This window comes from Ursus maritimus, unplaced genomic scaffold (assembly GCF_017311325.1).
Source record: "Ursus maritimus isolate PB19 unplaced genomic scaffold, ASM1731132v1 scaffold_5, whole genome shotgun sequence".
NCBI lineage: Eukaryota > Metazoa > Chordata > Mammalia > Carnivora > Ursidae > Ursus > Ursus maritimus.
The window spans coordinates 29,236,795-29,256,293 of NW_024426663.1; the positions used below are offsets into that span (position 1 = coordinate 29,236,795).

At 36.9% G+C, this 19,499-nt stretch overlaps 1 protein-coding gene and 1 long non-coding RNA gene across 2 annotated transcripts in view; both read left to right on the forward strand.

The window, feature by feature from the left end:
• AP3B1 (adaptor related protein complex 3 subunit beta 1) overlaps nt 1–12,856 on the forward strand; it is a 248,293-nt gene extending 235,437 nt beyond the window's left edge. Inside the window, exons 26-27 of the mRNA XM_040622153.1 lie at nt 674–812; nt 12,144–12,856. Of these exons, the coding sequence (XP_040478087.1) occupies nt 674–812; nt 12,144–12,297 (293 nt within the window). The 3' untranslated portion in view covers nt 12,298–12,856. The remainder of the gene's footprint in view (nt 1–673; nt 813–12,143) is intronic.
• Nucleotides 12,857–13,169: 313 nt separating this feature from the next.
• Nucleotides 13,170–18,360, forward strand: LOC103663540. Its single transcript, XR_568788.2, has 3 exons — nt 13,170–13,231; nt 13,910–14,008; nt 15,186–18,360. It is a non-coding gene; the product is annotated as an uncharacterized LOC103663540 (long non-coding RNA).
• The last annotated feature ends 1,139 nt before the right edge of the window (nt 18,361–19,499 follow it).

The window sequence follows — 19,499 nt, forward strand, 5'->3', positions numbered from 1 at the left end:
TCAGGCAATGTTGTTAGTTATTCCAGAATCACTTTGATTTGTTCTTAGGCAGCATTTGGTGAGGGAGATCTCTGAATGAAAAGGAGAGGAAAATAAATTCTTAAAAAATAAAAGCATAGGGGCGCCTGGGTGGCTCAGCCGTTAAGTGTCTGCCTTCGGCTCAGGTCATGATCCCAGCGTTCTGGGATTGAGCCCCACATTGGCCTCCCCACTCAGCGGGAAGCCTGCTTCTCCCTCTCCCACTCCCCCTGTTTGTGTTCCCTCTCCCTGCCTCTCTCTCTCTCTCTCTCTCTGTCAAATAAATAAATAAATCTTTTAAAAAATAAAAATAAAAGCATAAATAGTTGACATCGTCCAAATTAATTGAGTATATTTTAAAGGGACTGAAATTGAATAGAGTCTTTGTGATTCTACATTTTTATCTTACAGTATTGAAAATCGGATTTATTAAAAATTATATTACACTGCATCTTTACGTGTTTTCCTACACAATAAGGATTTTAACATTTTTATAACATTTGCAATTATTTTAATTCTATGATAATTATCTTGAAAATTATATCCTGGAGTAGGGTTTTTTTAAGTTTTTAATTTTTGGCTATGAACTTGAAATTGTTTTAATGTAATTTTCATAAAGAAATTAGTAAAAGGGAGCCTTCTTTTGCTCTTACAGGAATGCTAACAGGAATGAATGAAACTTCTACTGTAATCATTGCTGCACCACAGAATTTCACTCCCTCTGTGATCCTTCAGAAGGTTGTAAATGTAGCCAATGTAGGTGTAGTCCCTTCGGGCCAAGATAATATACACAGGTAGGTTCACCAACGCATGATGTGGAGATAACTTGTGTGTATGTATGTATAATAGATATGTATAAATATATAATCTTCACTTCACAGTTTTCCTTGAAAACAATAACCCTGAAACCTATATCTGCCCCCCTCCCTTTGTTTTTGATGAGATATTTGATTGATTGGTTTGTGTTAAGGCTCTCTTCCCTATTTCATGTAATCCTTAGTACACTGGGATGAACTGTCCTGAAGGACAGACAGTGTACTTGTATTTTATAATAGCTTGGTGATTTGTAAAGGTACCTTTTATGAGATATGGTTGAAAATTTATCCTATTTCACTAGATTCAGTGGATTTCCAGGAAGAACTGTTCTATAATAAAGCAGTGCAGTTGGACTTTTTTACTTGAAATGGAGGAAGTTTGAATACCATATACAGAGTTCCTTTTTACAGTGGTCCCTTGAGACTGCTCCCAGTAATAAGGAGCTACTAGAAGACCAGTGTGGGGCCAAATGCAGCTTCTGTTTCTCAGACCAGATATATCTTCACCACTGAGCATTTAAAGCATGAGATCCAAGTCATTTGTCCTTAAAGGTAGCAGAAAATGTGATTAATATGGTTGCCTCTTTGTGATCTTATGTTTGCCAGCAGCTTGAAATGAAAGTGAAGACAAAAATGATCCCCTTAAACAAACATGCAGTTGTTACTTAGTCCTCTGTGAGCTTAAAGGAATTCATTAATTCCATCTTTAATTCCTCTGCCATTCCACTGCCAATGGCATACTTCTGCCTTTATCCATGTATATGGAAAATAAATTTAAAATTTTTAAAAATGCCTTCAGACCTTAAAAAATTTTTCTGAATTTTTTTTTTTTTTTTTTTTTGGATGGGTGCCTGGCTGGCTCAGTTGGTAGAGCATGCAACTCTTGAGCTCAGAGTTGTTTAAGTTTGAGCCCTACATTGGGTGTAGAGATTACTTAAAAATAAAATCTTAAAAAAAATGTTTTCAAACTAATACAAGGATAAGAGAACCCTCTTATAAAGAGTGTTACAGTTGATCTGAGTTTTAGATTTATCTCTGCTATTATTGGGCTTGGTAATTTGAGACAGGTTATAACTTCTTGTGGACTTTAAGATCTTCATCTGTTTAGAGAGGGGTGTCAAGGAAAAGAAGGGGTATTGAAATTCTGTCTTATCTGTGGAAGAACATTGGTCTTGGCCTCAGAAGAGCTGAGTTCAAGTCTTGATCTGCCATTATTTGAAGTTGCCTAAAATCATCTACTAATTGTGACAGAGTGAAAACTGCATGTGCTAATCAAAAAACAAATTTACCCTATTTTTTTTTATTTTGTTTTGTTTTTAGAGAAAGGTCCTTAGTTAAGCTGTTATTTAAGAGGTCTGATGCTTCCATTTCTTAATTTTTGACAAAAACTATCTATCTCACATAGGGTGATGATAAAATAATAAAATGGATATTAGGTCATCATTCTGGTACCACCATGCAACTACAACTTATCAGTTAATGTTGTTCAGTAGGGGAAAAAGTGAACAGAAGGCTTTTCAATGAAAATATTTTCGTTCTGAGTTTTCCTGCTTTGTTTTCTGCTTTAAATACTTCTTTTTACTTTCCTGGGTGATTTTCTGTAGCGGAAGTTCTTTGTTTTATTTATGGATACTTTGAATTATTGAAATTTCTAAAACACCAAAATATCATATGTCAACTGTAACTTTTAGCTTATACAATATGAAATTTTACCTGACACATCTAGTATCCAGCAATACTTCAGTCGTGTACTTCTGTGATGTACAGAAAGACATATGGTAGCCCTTGTTTATGTTGGAACTTCTAATTTATTTTTTGTTTTAATATGTAGGTTAACGTTTCTGAAAGCAGTGGCAGCTTTCCAGATTCTTGTTTCTTAGAAGAAAACAGCTAAATTACCTTCTCAAAGCCAAATAATATTAAATCTACCTTCTTATTGGGAAATAGACTAAGAAAGACACTTAGCACAGTTGTGTAATTTTTATTAGAGTGATTGCCTGTAACTTGTCTTGGTGGTTTGGAATTTAATGCCTGTTCAAGTGATTAAATTATAGTCAATTCTCAATTATCTATACTAATGCAGGGAAGACACACAACTAAGAACTGTTTATATTTGGCTTTGGAATGCAGAGATTGCCCTCAGACTTAATGTTTATGGTCCTTATACACATCTGCAATGTCTTGACACTTCTGTAATCCAGCTGTATGATCAGCAGCCTGGTGTTTGGCTCTGTAACTTAAGGGAGGAGCCCAAGTTACTACGGAGTCAAAAGTGAAAAACATGCCTATCTACAATTAAGATTAAGTTGTGCTGTTTTAATTTGCCTCACAAGTCTCATGATATATAATTGAAAATGTTTGCATTTGCTCTCATAGTTAAAGTATGGCTATATTAATGTTCTAAATTTCAGAAAGCTTCCAGGTAATAAACACCTAGAGTTACTTGTATATTTCATATAGAAATTACTAAAAATTATCATCCTACATATGTAACATTTTTTTGCCATTCTTTTATATTCGGTAACAATTAAAACAAAAATGAACAATTGTTAGTAAAATCTGTACCAGTGCCTTTCTTAATGTTATTTAAAATGAAATAGTAATTACTGTTTACATTATAATAACAGAAATGAACAGTTTACCACTTTATTGAGTTGTATTCATGTTGTTAGCTGTAGTGTTCAGTATCATATTATCCTCTGGAATTAATGAGTTTATATATCTAAACTTATATGTTATTTAATTGCCAATAACAAAATTGAAATCCCTGTAAGTTTTTTGAGTAACTCCTTTATTCTTCTGTGACAGTTGCTTTTTGAGTTGATGAAGACTAGGACCAAAGCCATTCTTGTATTTATTAATGGTAACTGATTTAAGATTACTTAAAAAAAAAACAAGTGTGAAAAGCATTTTGAATATTAGTATTTTAAGATATTACAAATTTCAGTACAACAAATTATTCTTGGCTGGCCTATGTTCTGTTTAATATTTCAGGGTGTTTTATTTCTGAGAGGACTTTTCAATAAGCATCAGAGTATTCTTTCTGACCATTCAATGAATAAAGTTTCCACTGCCTTAATTTTGGAATAATTTATTCCCACTACTCTTAAAATTTGAATAGTTTTTACACTAAATGCCAAGTTAAAAAATGGTTAATATAAGAATTATCTAAGAAAAAGGGAATCTTCATTAATGTGCAGAAGTGTATAATAGTGTAAAGGCGACGTTTTAATTGAGTACATAGCAGAAAATGGTTCCTACATATCAACAGAGAATGGCCTCCATTAAGAAAAAGTCAGTTAAAGGAGCACAAGTTTTATGGAATTCATTTTAAAAACCAGGAGCATTTCTTATGTAATTAACTGCTTTTCAAGATCAGTGAGAATGCATATCTACTGTTAGGTTACATGACATTTAGTTTTGATTTTCTAAATGATCAGTAGTCTCAGAAAGCCAACCAGTATACTACTGAAAGACAACTTTACTTTCATTTCTCTGGTATTTGCTTGGTGATTAAAAAGGCTGCTCTTTGAGAACAAAACCATCCCCATTGAGATCTACAGACTTACAGTCATTATGGCAACCTGCTATTTTCCATATTACAGCTACCACATGATAAGGGGTAATACAGAAATGAGAATTTAAAAAGTCATCAAAACATTTATTAACTATGGAGCTGAATATCTTCATGTTCTGTGTTAGATATTGATATTTAAACATGTGAGATTCTATGTGTTGTAGAAGTATTAAAGCATATTAAGACGGTACTAATAAGCTAATATATAAATAAAGCATATACAAGGGGCATAGTGAACAGTAGTAAACCAGTATATGAATGTACTGCAAAGGGTAGATGTCAATATTTAGTGTGTTTAGGGAAAGAGAATTAGAGAGACTAGTAATGGGAATCTTAGGTACATCCAGGGCCAGGAAAAATTTCTTATGTTCCTCTGAAAAAGAAATCAGGTAAGGGTTTATGACCGAGGTTTGTATTCAACAATGTAGAAACCATACATTGCTTGTCCTCTCATAAAGGTACTAATACACTGTGAGCAAAAAGCAGAAAGCTAAAAATCTGCAGCTCCAAAATCTTTAAGGTTTTTCTGTACAAAAGAATTCTGTGGAGGGTTGTGTAAAACTCAGATTCCTGGGACCTACACCCGGGGACTCAGATTTGGTACATCTGGGGTAAGCCCAGGAATCTGCGTTTTAGCCAGTGGTCCAAGCGGTTATAAGGCCAATAATGTTCCAGGGTTTACAGTTTGAGGCTACCTTGTATTATCAAGAGTTAATGACAGCTACATGACACATGTTAAAGTATATTTTTCCTGTTTATGCACTTCCTTTTTACAGATTAGTTATTAAGAGATGCTAACAGATGAGATGTTTGACTCGATTTTTTCTTATAGCCATGCCATTGTGCTCCAGCAAGAGTATATTGTTAATTATATTAGTGTATTACATACAGTCTATCTTTGAAACAGTCTCAGACTACAAGTAAAAGTTTGTCTTTCAGCAGTCCCAACCATTTCACATTTTAACCCAGTTTCCGGAATTCTGACATTCAATAACAGTGTTGTTGTTAAAAAGAGTTGTCATACTATCTACTCATCTTGCCCTTTCATGAATAACAAATTGACCCTGTGAGGGGAAAAATGTGATAATTTGAGTGAAAACAAAAAGCCTTGTCTCTGCCATGATTCTGTTTTAGCTCTTAGCTTATTCAATAAGACCCAAAACAGTTCTCATTATTAACTTGTATTCAATACTTACAGTCCTTTCCCTGCCCCGTGTATCTTAATCTGTGTTTGGATCTTGTTTACTGTGTCACTTTTCGAATTTGCAAATTTTGAATACGTTGCAGCTTGTGAATAATTACAGTCTTAATAGAATGAATGTTGTTTTACTATTGTTACTTAGGTCCTTAAGTATTAGGGAAATCTGGTGCTGTGGGTAGAACAGTGTATCCATGGCAACCCGGCAGTCAACTTTCTAATTTACTAACATATTTAAAGACAGTTTGTTTTAGGTTTAAAATCAAAAATCTTTTTATTCAATTGAAGTACATGTAAAGAACAACATGTTTCATTTCTAGGCCTTCAGCTCATCCAGTAAATCACTGTTATGACATATGTGTTTAATGGTTATTAATAGGAGAAATACTGGTATGTACTACCATTTCCATCATAAGATGTCTGTGCTGTGCAAGTCCTTCATTCAATATTTTTTGAAGACTTGTGACATTTTCTTAGTGCTAGGGTTACAAACATGAATGGTGTAGTCACTTCTTGGTGGGGTCTTTGATATTTCCCTTTCTTCTGTTCTTGGGTTGCTCAACCTTTGTGTTATTGTTTTTGTTTGTTGTTTTATTTCTTTTTCCCTAGTAACTGTAAAATATTTAAATAGCAAGTAATTTTGAAGGACCATAATAGAAAACAAGTGTCTTGGCCTAATTTTTAAGCCCTGATACTACAGTAACCATACTTCAGCTGTCTTAAAACAATATTTTTTTGTAAGCAGTCATTAGTATAAAGATATCAGGCTTTGGTCTTTTCTCCTGTATAACAAATTTGGAATCTCAAAGGGGACTAAAGATTTGTGGAACCTATTTAGAAATCAGAGTTCTTGCTCAGGTTGGAGATTGTCCACTAGAGGGCAGCACTGCTTTTTTATCTGCTGTTTTGATCTCTGCAGGCTCTGTGAACAGCATTTCATTGAAAAACAAATGTGGACCTCAGTTAATTTTTACACAGAAAGCATATTTGGATATTTCAGAAATAACCAAACTACACAGCTGATTTTGCTTTAAACATTCTTTATTTAAGCTTTCTTTAATTCCACCAGTTGTGCGGTAATATTCTATAATGTAACAGTTTTACTGATAGGGATATATATAACTGTTTTCATGTAGAAATGAAGGAGAGGTATTCTTGATGATTTTCCTCCGGGTTAACAGTTTTATAAGGAATCAAAGAGAATGGGGTAAGAATTTATTTGTTTTACTATTTGGTTTTCTATTAAGGCCCAACCCATCCCACCCCCACCAAATAGACAAACGAAAAATGCTTTGGAATAACTGGAATATTTCATGTCTTCTTTAAGAAAGTACACTAAGGGATTTATTTAGCTTTCCTGTATAAAGAAAGAGAATGCGTCATTAACAAGATAGTATGGAAAATCATTTTTTATACCATGTTTAAAGATTAGAACAGAATACAGAGTCTTAAGTTATGATGGTAACTCATTTTTTTTTAAATCTTCTCATCAGATTGTTAAAGGAAAATACTATAATATTGCTGGCTGATTTTTTTTTTAAATAATAGGGAAAAATACATTGCTTTGGAATATTCCCTAAACTTGAATCACATGTAATTTTTTTCCTCAGTATTAATTCTGTTAGGTTGGGCTTAACTTTAAAATACAATTTTATAGTCAACAAAATGGAATTTTTTTACAACTTACAATTCTCTGTTTAAAATGTTCTGTATTAACTCAAAGTAATAAGGATTTATCATTTTAAATTTTTTGGAGAACAGTGCTCCAGATCATCATGCTTTGGTATTTGATGTTAGGAGGCTTATTCAAACCCGTATTTCTTACATATAATGATTGTGCGACTTCATTACACATTTGTCAACTTTGGACTAATTATTTTTATACAGCTAGGGCAGGGCACTGCATCTTGTGATCGTCTTTCTTACTAATAGGATTCTGTCTGCTTCAGCAGGCAGTAATTGAAGGCTTCATGTACAGAGTAGGGGGGAAAAAAAGTTTTAGCTTGAGTGGGCCATTGTCACAGCTTCTGGTAACCAGTAGAACAGAAAACACGAGAAAATTGAACTCAGAATAGAAAAATCAGAAACCAGGAAGACTATCCAAGAGAAGAAAAAGCATGTCTTAGAGCTGTTGCATTAAATGTAGCAAATATGATTCTACTTAAAAATTTTTATGTTTGTGAATACCCTGGAGAGTGATGCAGTCTCACAGATAAATACTTTTTAATTCATGTTGTCCTGTTAACAATTGCAGTTGTTCAAACAGTTGAGTTGTAGGATTTCTTTTCCTTCTGACAAAGAACATTTATGGTCCATAGCCAGCTCCTCATAAATCTTTAAAAAAAAAAAAAAAGTGTGGTTTAAGTGCATGAGGGAATAAGGCCGTTATTGTAGATAATAAATTTATACAAATTTGTTGTTGTTATCTGAGCTTTTTTCATAATTCTGTCAGTAGTTAAGATAAATTAACTTTTTTTGAAAAGTGGTATCTTCATTTAGGTTTGGCAAGCAGTTTATTTTGTCTTTTTTCTTTAAGAATTCTTAGAAGCTTGAAAGATTAAATGTCAATTGCTAGAGATAACAGACAAAAAGGCATGTAATGAAATGAAATACAGATATATCTAAACAGTTTTACCTTCTCAGTTGGTGATTACAGACAGCAAGTGCTTGGTGGTGGAATGAAAATGAAAAATTACGAAAAATACCTAGATGGTATCCTTTTAATAACATGGAGCCCGTCATACATAGGCAATACATCTTTAACTGTCATCCTCTTATTTGTTCTCATTTGTGGTGTTACTGGTATTCGAGGTTGGTTGGCCTCCTAGGAGTCCCTCCCCGTGTTATAGCTCCATTCAAGAAGGTTTTATATTTTTCATTGCCGTTGTGTCTTTTGAGGGAGTAGGAGGTGGGAGATGTTTAAAATTTTTTAAATCTTTAAAGGCAGAAATTAAAAAGTTATTATGACAAAGCACCAAGTCAGGATGCTTTGAATTCCATAATGGTACAAATTCAAGTACACAATTTTGAAGGGAAAAATCTTCCGTCTTAACAGTTTTTGGAACAATAATAGATTATATGCATATTGAGTAAATAAGAAAAACCTTAATTTATCAGTGCATTTTGCATATTTGAGAATGTGTATAATCCAGAATCACAATACTTGGGCTCAAATTCCTGCTCAACCATTCACTAGCCGTGTGCCCATGAGCAAGTTTCTCAACTTCTGTGGGCCTCAGTTCCCTTATCTATAAAGTGATCTGCCTCGTAGAATCAAATGGGTGCCCACTACACAAAGCACTTAAAACAGCAGCTGCAATTATGATTCCCGTGATCCAAAAACTTCACATGCCTTCTGAAAAAGTTTGGTCACAGTGTTCATCTTCGTTTGAGGTCAAGTACAGAGGTTCTGATGTCAGCCATTAAATTTAGCATAGAAGTGTGTGACCCAAGCTGTCTTTATAATCAATGTTGCTTATATCCCAAAGCTAGCTATGTGTTATGTATTAACTGGCACTCTTTCCATAACTGTCTTCCAGTGTATTTTTAAAGCATAGCCTGTCCGGGCATTAAATGATTAATAAATTGGGGGGAGGGGGTGGCTTTGCTTTTTCATGGACCAAAACAAACCAGTGTAATCATGCTGTGTTCCAATTAAATACATCCTTTTTGAACTGTGAAATGAGAATGTCAGAACATCTGATCTTCTAGTCTTCTGCTTCAAAGCATTGCTTCCGCCATTTGTGCCCACTAGAACAGAGACCTAGTAAAAAGGCAGTAGCTTTTACACCAGCTAAGAGATTTTATTGCTAGGATGATTTGCTTAGCATGTTTCCACCGTAGTATAAGCAAAGACCTCTTTTCTTTCATGCCCCTATTCTTTACAGTATTGAGAACTTTGTGGTAATAGGGTTTCAAAAACATGTATAAGACACTAATTTTAATCTGTGTAAACATACTGACGTCAGAATTGACGTTTGTCTCCTTTGAGTTTATATTATTGTACCATTGACTCTAAGTTTTAAATAGAAAAGAGATAAAATGTGCCTTGGGGCTGTGCAACCCTGAAATTCAAGTGCTTTTGTGTCCCTATTCAGATATAATCTCCTTCTCTGCAGTCCCAAGACACAAGTGTTAAGTAAATAAAGGGACTAATAAGACTATTGTTTACATAATTATAACCCTGTCAGAAATAGGGACCTCTGTTGAAATATGTGTTGAATGAAGATTTGATGATGACCAGATCTGTGGGGGGAAAAGTTACATAAATGAGTAGGAGCCACCTAGTATCATTTGATTTAACAGACAGACAGACATGGTTTAACAGAAATACAGAAACAGGATTCTCCTGTGAAGCAGAACCACCTCAAAAATGTGGACAAAAGAAATGCATAGGGGCGCCTGGGTGGCTCAGTCGTTGGGCGTCTGCCTTCGGCTCAGGGCGTGATCCCAGAGTCCTGGGATCGAGCCCCACATCAGGCTCCTCTGCTATGAGCCTGCTTCTACCCCTCCCACTCCCCCTACTTGTGTTCCCTCTCTCGCTGGCTGTCTCTATCTCTGTCAAATAAATAAATAAAATCTTAAAAAAAAAAAAAAGAAATGCATAAACTTGTAAGGGGTGGTGGGAAAGAAGGTCCTTTGGGGGCTGGTGATACTTGTGTTCTCTAAAAGATGGAATTCGGTGTGCAGTTCCTTATGTCTTGTGTGGACCTCTGAAGAGCACACAGATGTGTATAGTATGAGAGCTTTATAAAATCTCTTTAAAAACACTGGTATGATTTCTCTTCCTAAACTGGTTACTTATAGTTGCTTCTCTCAAGTAGAAGAACTGCTCTGTTGGACTCCTTACCAGTCTTCAGTGTATTTGGCTTTCCATGTTTGTAGAAAATACACAAATAAATGACAGGAAGGCTTCTAACATACCTTATCAACAGTCCCCCAGCTCACATTTTAAGGTGCAACCTAAAAGTGTTGATAATATTTTCAGTTACGTAAAATTAGTGTATTTGTTTTGCTTTTGAGTCATTATTCTAATTATCGTTGGGAAACTGATTTTCATGATTCTGTTTAGGTCAAAAATGGCTCGTTAGGTTTCAGAAAAAAAGAATTGAATGTGTTAAAAGATCTTGATGTCATTTTTTTAAATTTCAAAAAAGAAATTACTTTTCATTTAAAGAGAATCTGCTTCCTGCTTAAGTGGCTAATATTTTAATTAAGTTGGGAGTGAAGTTTTTCTGAGTGTCTCCTGATAAACTCCCTCTTTTATGTTGATGGTAATTAAACAGATCCCTGAGGACACCGCGGGCTCTGCGCAAGGCCCATGCTAATTGTCAGACATGAGACACTGACCAGTTGGTTTGCTCTTGAATAGTCCGCAGCGTGCTGTCAGCGCGGCAGTTTTATTTTTATGTATTGTGAGCTGTTGTCAGGGCTAACTGGGTGCCATTGTGGCTGAAGATGTTGCGCAAATTGAGGCAGATGGCTCAGATTCAGACACGTGTCATACAGAAAGGGGAAAGGGGATTGGCCCTGCAAAGTGGGGTCACAGCAGGTCACAGACCTGCTCTACACTTGTTAGTGTTTTCAAAAGCTCATGTGCGGCAACTTTGTTTTTCTCCAGTCATCCCTGCAATCAAACCCCCTCCCCCCCCCAAATGTGTGGAACATGCTCCATGTGGAAAATGGAGGCCTAGGAGGGTACCGTCCTCTTCCTTCATGTCTCTGGGGCTCAACTGTGCGTGCAGAATGAATTAGCAGGATTGACAGAAGTTCATTGTGCCTCCAACGGCTTTTCAGTCAATTGCAGTGCTTAAAAGGCTAGTTTTGCTTTTAATTCCATGTAATTAGTAGATTCTTCATGTCTTGGAATTTAGTAATGGAGCCTTAGACCTCAAGTTTCCTCTATTCTAAAGCAAAAAGAAGTATCTAAAGTTCTGAACATTAAAAAATCTAAAAAGAGAGAGTGTGGTGTTGCGCCTGCCTGTCATGTGATTTTGTTACATGTCATCACCATCATTAGAGATTTAATTTGAGTATCTTAACATGCATGCTTGAATTTTTGAAATGATATGAGTTTTATAATGTCCATAAAATTACCTAACTTCTTGGATAATCATTTTCACATATGAGGAATTAAAATTTCAAGCTCTTTGAGAAAAGTACCTTTTCTTAATATGTTTTAAAAATACAGTGGTTTATTTTAAATGGCCCTATGCATGGTGAAATGTTGAATATCAAATGAATGATTCCCAAATATATAGTAATGGAGAATTATTCACATATATCCATTATCCAGACTCATAAGTAAAATAGACTTCCTTGTTCTGTTCTAACAGTACACTAAAATCACCTGCTCGTGGTAAGCATGGTGCTGGGCAGCTTATTGATTTTTCAGAATGCTTGGCTTTGGGTTTTTGGCAGTAGGGACCCTGTAAGAAATTACTGAGAAAACAATTATTTTAAACCTATTTGAATATGTGCCGTCTCCTTTCCCCTACCCACATCATGATAAAAGGCCCCTCTTTTTTTTCTTCAGGTTTGCAGCTAAAACTGTGCACAGTGGGTCATTGATGCTCGTCACTGTGGAGCTGAAGGAAGGCTCTACAGCCCAGCTTATCATCAACACAGAAAGAACCGTGATCGGTTCTGTTCTGCTGCGGGAGCTGAAGCCTGTCCTGTCCCAGGGGTAACCTGCTTGCATCTGGACTTCAGAATCTGGCACACAACAAAAGTGCCTGGCATCCACTACTGCTGCCTTTCATTTATAATAATAGCCCTTCCATCTGGCAGCGGGGGAAGAATACACTCTTGACATTCTTGTCTCCTGCTTTAGAATGCTAGTGTGTATCTATCATGTATGCAATACTTTCCCCCTTTTCTCTTTGCTAACCAAAGAACATATATTTTACTGTCAGTTTTCTCAACTCTTGAATCCATGTGGCATTTTCTCTGTCCTGCTACTTCTTCTGTCCTTCTGTTCCTTCTCTTTTTTCACAATGATGCACATGAATTGGGTATTTTAAGGTTATTGGAAATCACCTTCCCTCCCAGTGTAAGCAAAATTAGCCTAGAAATAGTCTAAACAGCCTCTCAGCTTGGTATCTGAAAATTGGGGTAGCACACTTTTTAGAATTAAAAACAACAAGATCTCTGCAAAATTTTGTTCTATGAATTGCCTGGTATTGTAATTGGTTATTGACAACACTCATCATGAAATCATCTCTGAATAATAAACTAGCATACGAATAACATTTGTGTTTGTATTTTTAATGAGAAACTGTGTGTAATCCCAAAGTTCATAGGCTGATCTTTTTTTATTTTAAAGTAAATGGTTTGAGTATTATATTCTGCAAAGAAGCAGTCAATGGGGTTAAGTTAGTGAAAGAAAAACCATTTTCAAACTCAGGTGGATTTTTTTTTTTTTTTAAGATTTTATTTATTCATTTGACAGAGAGAGAGACAGCCAGCGAAAGAGGGAACACAAGCAGGGGGAGTGGGAGAGGAAGAAGCAGGCTCCCAGCAGAGCAAGGAGCCCAATGCGGGGCTCGATTCCAGGACGCTGGGATCACGCCCCGGGCCGAAGGCAGATGCTTAACGACTGAGCCACCCAGGCGCCCCACCCAGGTAGATTTTCTAATTATGTTATAGAGTAGTTAACTCCAAGAAAAAAATTGGTATATTTAATAACAGTAGCAAAAATCATCATGTTGTAAAATAAAATGTCTTTCTGTGCAATCTTGATTAGTAGAGATCAGATTATAAGGCATATTAAACCTGGTGAATAAACTCTTTGGATCTAATTGTTCCTTTACACATCTTGATGCCCAACTTAGATGGACTGAAATACCTTTGGAAACTAACCAGTATAATCCTCATTGTAGAAATTTTAAAAACCAGTTACAAAATCAACATATTCGCACTTTTGCAGTCTTTATTTTGTTTGCTAACTTAGGCAAGTCACTGTTTTTAATAAGGTTGTTCTATAACCAGGAAACTTTTTTCTAGGTCTTTTATGCCTTTTTAAAACCAGTTGAAATTTTATTTACCTTTCTGATATAAGGTAATAGTATATGCTAGTCAGTTCCCTTTCTGTAAAGCCACATAACAATTTTTAAAAAGTAAAAAGAACATACATTGGTGGAAACACTGTAGAACATATATAAAGAGGAAAAAAACAGAATGAAACATTCTTGGAAAATGTATGTCGAGAAGAACAAAACAGACCTGAAAAATTAAATTTTCAAGCTCATGAGCTGGAGAGAGCAAACAAGATTGTTAAATTGTCCTGCTCTTGGCACACAGCAGTTAATCTGGGTGAGAAGTAGAGCTGTAGGAGTCTCGTGTCCGACCTCGCCCTGGAGCCTTGCAGCCATGGCACTGCCAACACCCACAAGCACCGCTGTAAGTGCAACCAGTTGGCATTTCCATTATTAATCTTGTTTCTCGGGGCTTGCTTCACAACTTGGGGGTTTTAAGTCACCAACTTTTGGAAATGTTATAAAGAATTTGACAGGCTAAATACCTGTTTTCTGAAACACATTTACACTTAATGCATCAAAGCAGAGGGAAAATTTATGTTGTGATGTAGACAGCTTTTTGTTTCCCTTAAATGAGGGCACTTATCTTTGAAAATAGGTCACTCAGCTCTGTATTTGGAAACTAAGGAAACTGCAGTAGAACTTTTTTTTTGAATAAGATAAATTTTTGATAGCTAACTTTGAGATTTAAAATCTATACTAAATCAATAAAATAATGCAGTATGCTAACCGTTGAAGCCATTTTAACATCAATAGTTTGTTATCATTAAAATATTTTTCATATAAGTGAAATTAGAAAAATGACCAAAATCCCAAGTTTAAGATTGGGGATGGGGGGTTCCTTCCTTTTTTGGTACAATGTTTCATAGTTCCTTACCTCATATTTCCTTTAACTTTATCATAATCCATGATTATCTCTAAATTGTTCCATTGAGTCGAGTTAGTCAATGTTGAATTCTTAATTCTAGCTATATTTTTTCATTTTAATGTCCACTTAATGGGACATTTTATGTACACCAATCTTGAAGAATGGCTCTCATAGTATATTTCAGACAGCCTCATTTTTGGTATCACATTGCCTCATTTTCGGTATCTCGTTACGTTTGCTTTATTTATTACGAGAAAAGGAGAATGTTTTTATTCTGAAGAGAGTATAACAATGAACTTATCAAATTAAAATACTTGATACTTGCCCTTCCCAGGAACTATTTGCAAACATTTTGAATAACTTTATAATAGCTTATGAGAAGTTTGCCCTTATAACCCGTGGTTCATGTTAAGAAGATAGATATTACATTAGAGGAGACAAGAATCCAGAATGATGAATAACATAAAGGGAGGTTTTTAAAAAGCAAAGGTTAGCTAGTTAGAGGAAAACCCAAGGTTTTTTACCTTCTTTTTTCTTCTCTCTGATCACTCTAACATTATATGGGAACGTTTTTAAACAGGGAAAAAGGCCTCTTTTCACATAATGAGGAGGAAAAAGCCCTATGTTACAGTGCAAAATTAACAAAGCCTTACTGTTTCCTTTCTATTTAAAGATTGCATCCATGGTGAAACGTGAAGAACTGCGGTAACCATTATCAGGGGTATAGTAAAATAGAAGATATGCTCTCTGCCCCCAAGAAACCACAATCCAATTGTCAAAAAATGAAGAAATGGCAGTGTGGACTTCACCAAGTCAGTGATTTGCAAACAAACTTCACTTACATACTAATACAGGCCCACCCCCATCCCCCCCCCACTCACTTCGGGTGCTGGGTCTAGTGCTTTAAGTGAACTGTCAGCTCCCAGAGTCTTGCTGAACCCATCTCTTCACCTCCACCTCCCCTCTCCTCACACAGGTGACTGACCAGACCAGCCACTGGGTGTGCACTTCTTTTGTTCTTCCGTCAATTGGAGGTCGGTTAAATGAAAGGCAATTACTTTCTGACCATGTATTTGCTTTTTTCTTTCTTTATCATCCTTTTCCTTACCTGCCTTCCAACTTGACCAGTTACCTCAAGAAAAGTTTTCATGATCACTTTTACTCTCGAGATTTTAGAGGAACCAAAAAAAAAAAAAAAAAAAAAAAACCAAAACCAAGTTTATGATAGTGTTATGATCCTAGATGAATAGAAATTGTGTTTAATAGAGAAACATGCCCTTAAGTGGACCAGAATTTGTTCCTGGGATCTTCACAGTCTTTGTTTCCTTTCTTTATGTGACTTCCCGACAAATAGCGTTCAACACGACTAAGTGAAGGCTTTACTCTTTCTATCTTGGTAACACTTTTTCCTACCACTTTTTAACTGTTTTATGGAGTAAGCACTATTTTAAGACCTGATCTGGTAAGTTAACTACCATGTGAAATTGTTGTTTGAATAAAAATATTTTAGATTTCACATGATCACTTGACCAACAAACTTGAAACATAGCTGTTTGAAAGCTGAAATTGTTTCTGGAAAGAGTTGTGAAGCAGTTGCGTGATTGTCAGATCACACCAGTAAGAACTATTGGGTTTAGGGAGAAGAAGTGTTCACTGGGCTAGAGAGGTCTAAGAAGGTTCCACTGAGGCAACGAAGCTGGCTAGTTCTTAAAAGTTGGATGGCTAGGAACTCAGAAAAGAGTTCCTAGGAGTGGGAAAAGGAAGAATAGATTGTTCTCAACTTAGGCTCTTAGAATTTACCTTTGTACAAAGAGCAACATTACCCGCACACCAACCACTCTGTACCCCTATTTCTCCCTTCTGTCCTCCCAGGCTGTCTCCCTGATGCCATCCCCCCAGGTCTGCAGCTCAGGGGCTGTGGTAGGTCAGAGGAGGAGCAAATGGTTGCCATTACTATGGGTGGGGCTGCATTGCCCTTGGAAACTGGAGACAGGAAAAAGAAGGTTGGGAACCAGTGAACTAGAGAAATCAGCTTTGTTGGTTCTACTCTCCCACTTGTAAGCCAATTTTAGATATTTCCTTGGGGATTTTAGTTATTCCTATGCTTTTCAATTATTTCCAGATTCTAAAGTAAGTCTTTTTGGACTTCAAAGTAGCTAAAGAATAAGAAATTGCATTGGAATCTATTTACTGGTTAAGTGATTGTTTGTTGAAGTGATGCCTAATCTTCTCCTCCTCATGTCTGTCTGTCTCTGGAGCCAAACTGATGTACATAGTCACTTGTACATGTAATTCCTGGCTGCTTCAGTAAATGTGTACACTGAAGACTCAAACCCCTCAGAATTCAAACTTGGAATTATTATAACAGACTCAAATTGTCTTTAGTGACCTCCCGAGACACTGCTTTCTCATCTACAACCTTGAGCACCAGAGACACCAAAAGTGAGGCTGAAGTGGAGAAGAATTTTAAGTAATCTCCATGCCCAGTGTGGGGCTCGAACTCACAACCTTGAGATCGAGAGTCACATGCTCCACTGACTGAGCCAGCCAGGTGCCTCAGTGTGGAAGAATCTTTATTCTCAGATCTAGAGATGATTAGAAAGCCTAACTAGTAGATAATTCTGCCAGTGGGCTCATTCACGTAAACCCTTGAAGACTCCAGACACTGCACGTGTGCTTGCAGAGAGCACGGAAGCCTCACCTTGCCCACACCCTTCTCGTTAATTGGCCTGGGAGAGGTTGCCAGTGGGGGAGTTTCATAATATGAGAGTATGAGAGAGAAGATAGATGAGTTCTCAAACTGTAGCTCAACCAAGATTCAGGATTCGTTCCTCCTAGAAGAGCATCTTCTCACCCATGTAAGAACCAACTTTTTTTTGGGGGGGGGGGGTTGTTCTTTAAGCAATGTGATGAATGTGAAGACTTGTGTTACAGTAAGGTCAACCATCTCCATGGATAACAGTAAGGAATTATTAAGACAGTGGCCTACAAAAAGCAAAGTACTAAATTATGCCTTTGCAAAGTAATTAAAAAGGGTTGCATAAAGATGGGCCCCTCCGCCTAAATTTAAACTCCCCATTTCTAATGAGTTCATTGTTACATGCTTGTTCCCTTTGTTAGTAAACTGTGTAAAGTTAGGAATGACAGCAAAGGGTAAGGCGTGAACCCAAACACTGCCCCGGGGAGGTTAATGCAGACTTTTGGGGGAAACCAAGTCCCCTCCCAACTTTAGGTTTGATTTTTTGATTTTTGGCTGAAAAAATGAAGCTGTCCTCAGAGGGCCTCATACTGGCATCACACTGAAGTCGCCAACACACAAGGGCACTCTTTCCATGACCCCAGAGCCTCCATTTTGCTCAGGTCTCATCAAAACCATAGGGCCTAAATAAAAATATTTTGTAAACAAAGTTATGGGCAGCTCAGTTTTCTAATTGAAAGTAATTATGATTTCTGTGCTGTGGTGTAATTACCTAAAAAAATGTTATTTGATGATTAAGATTCTGGAGTGAATTGTGTTCTTTGGGCTCTTGCACCGTTCCTCCATCAGGGACTTGGTTTCAGCGGTGTGCAGCTGCTGGAGCTGATTTACAGTGCCGCGGCTGTGGCTGGTCATAAATAAATCCTCTTATATAGTTGTTATGAACACCTGTTAGATCATCTGTCAGCAAAGCGCTGTTCACATTTATCATGGTGCGGTAGTTATTTTACCTCAATCCATTTCCAACTGACTCAGCCTCCATTGCTGGATTACTATTACCACACCATAATCGCTCGTTCCCACTCCATGTTACAACTTGCAGATAAAAGATTTCACTACTTGGCCAAATTTCATAAATAAAGGAGCAGTTCAGTGCAGTAAAAGTTTATTTTTGTCGTCATTTGTCACCCCATTATTCTATAAATCAAATGGAATAGCACTACTGCCAGCTCAGGCGTTGCTGTCAGCCTTAGGCATGGAAATGGTCCGTTTCTTCCTTTTAGATGAGATGACATGTCTTTCAGACTTAACTGGCTTATGGCTTTGTTTCACCCATTTTATTTTATTACCCCTCCAGAAAAAAATCCTCAGGGAACAGGAAGACTTAGGAGTGAAATGGAAACAGAAAACACAGCCCCGCATGCTGCTTAGCTCAGTGATGTGCGTTTCCCCCCATCTGGTCATCAGGAATTGGCCACCAGCCCTGCACACACTGAGTCCTTGACTGAGGATGCTTTTCATAAACTTCTGAGGGCGTTGTAGTTTCTGTTTTGGAAAGGCCATTCCAATGTGGAATTACAGAGATTGAAATACCTGACGTATATCCTCAGAGAGCCTCCCGATATGACAGGCTTTATGCAAAGACAAGACGAGCTGATTTCTTTTCTAAAATGCATTGTAATGGCTTGGAGGCTTTGAGAGGGAATGGTCACCCCCAGGGAGCGTCTTACCCCTTGGAGATCTGTCAGCTCTGGAGCTTTGGAGGAAGAGTTAAGATTTATTAGCAAGTTGTGAACTCTGTCTCGGGCGAAAGTCTGAGGAAGGCAATGTCCCTTGCTTAAAAGGAAGAGGACAGAAAAAGCTGAAGGGATGGGGTAATAGAAAAGGGTTTATAGTTGATATTATACTTCCGAGTTGGTTCTAATTCAACTTACATTCTTCACAGTCATTATGTAGCTCATAAATTCAATAAAGTGTTTTACTGTTACTATAAAAATGACAGGAGGGGGGTTTTATGTTGTAAGTTTCGTTAGTTGCTCTTCCTGTTTTATGTTGAAGTTCTCAGGCCATTATATCATTAAACTCCTTGGAGTCTGAAGGGCTCAGGCCCCTCCATTTCTTTCCTTTTGCACACTTGGCCGTGTCAGCCCAGGCTGGGTCAGGCCACCAGACACTTGGAGCCAACTGCAGTGGTGCCGGGAGAGCAGGGGGCTTTGTATCTGTTATTTCATGAGAAGTAGCTTCATCCTGTGACGGTGTGTAGCGAGGACCCGAATGGCCTGGGATTTG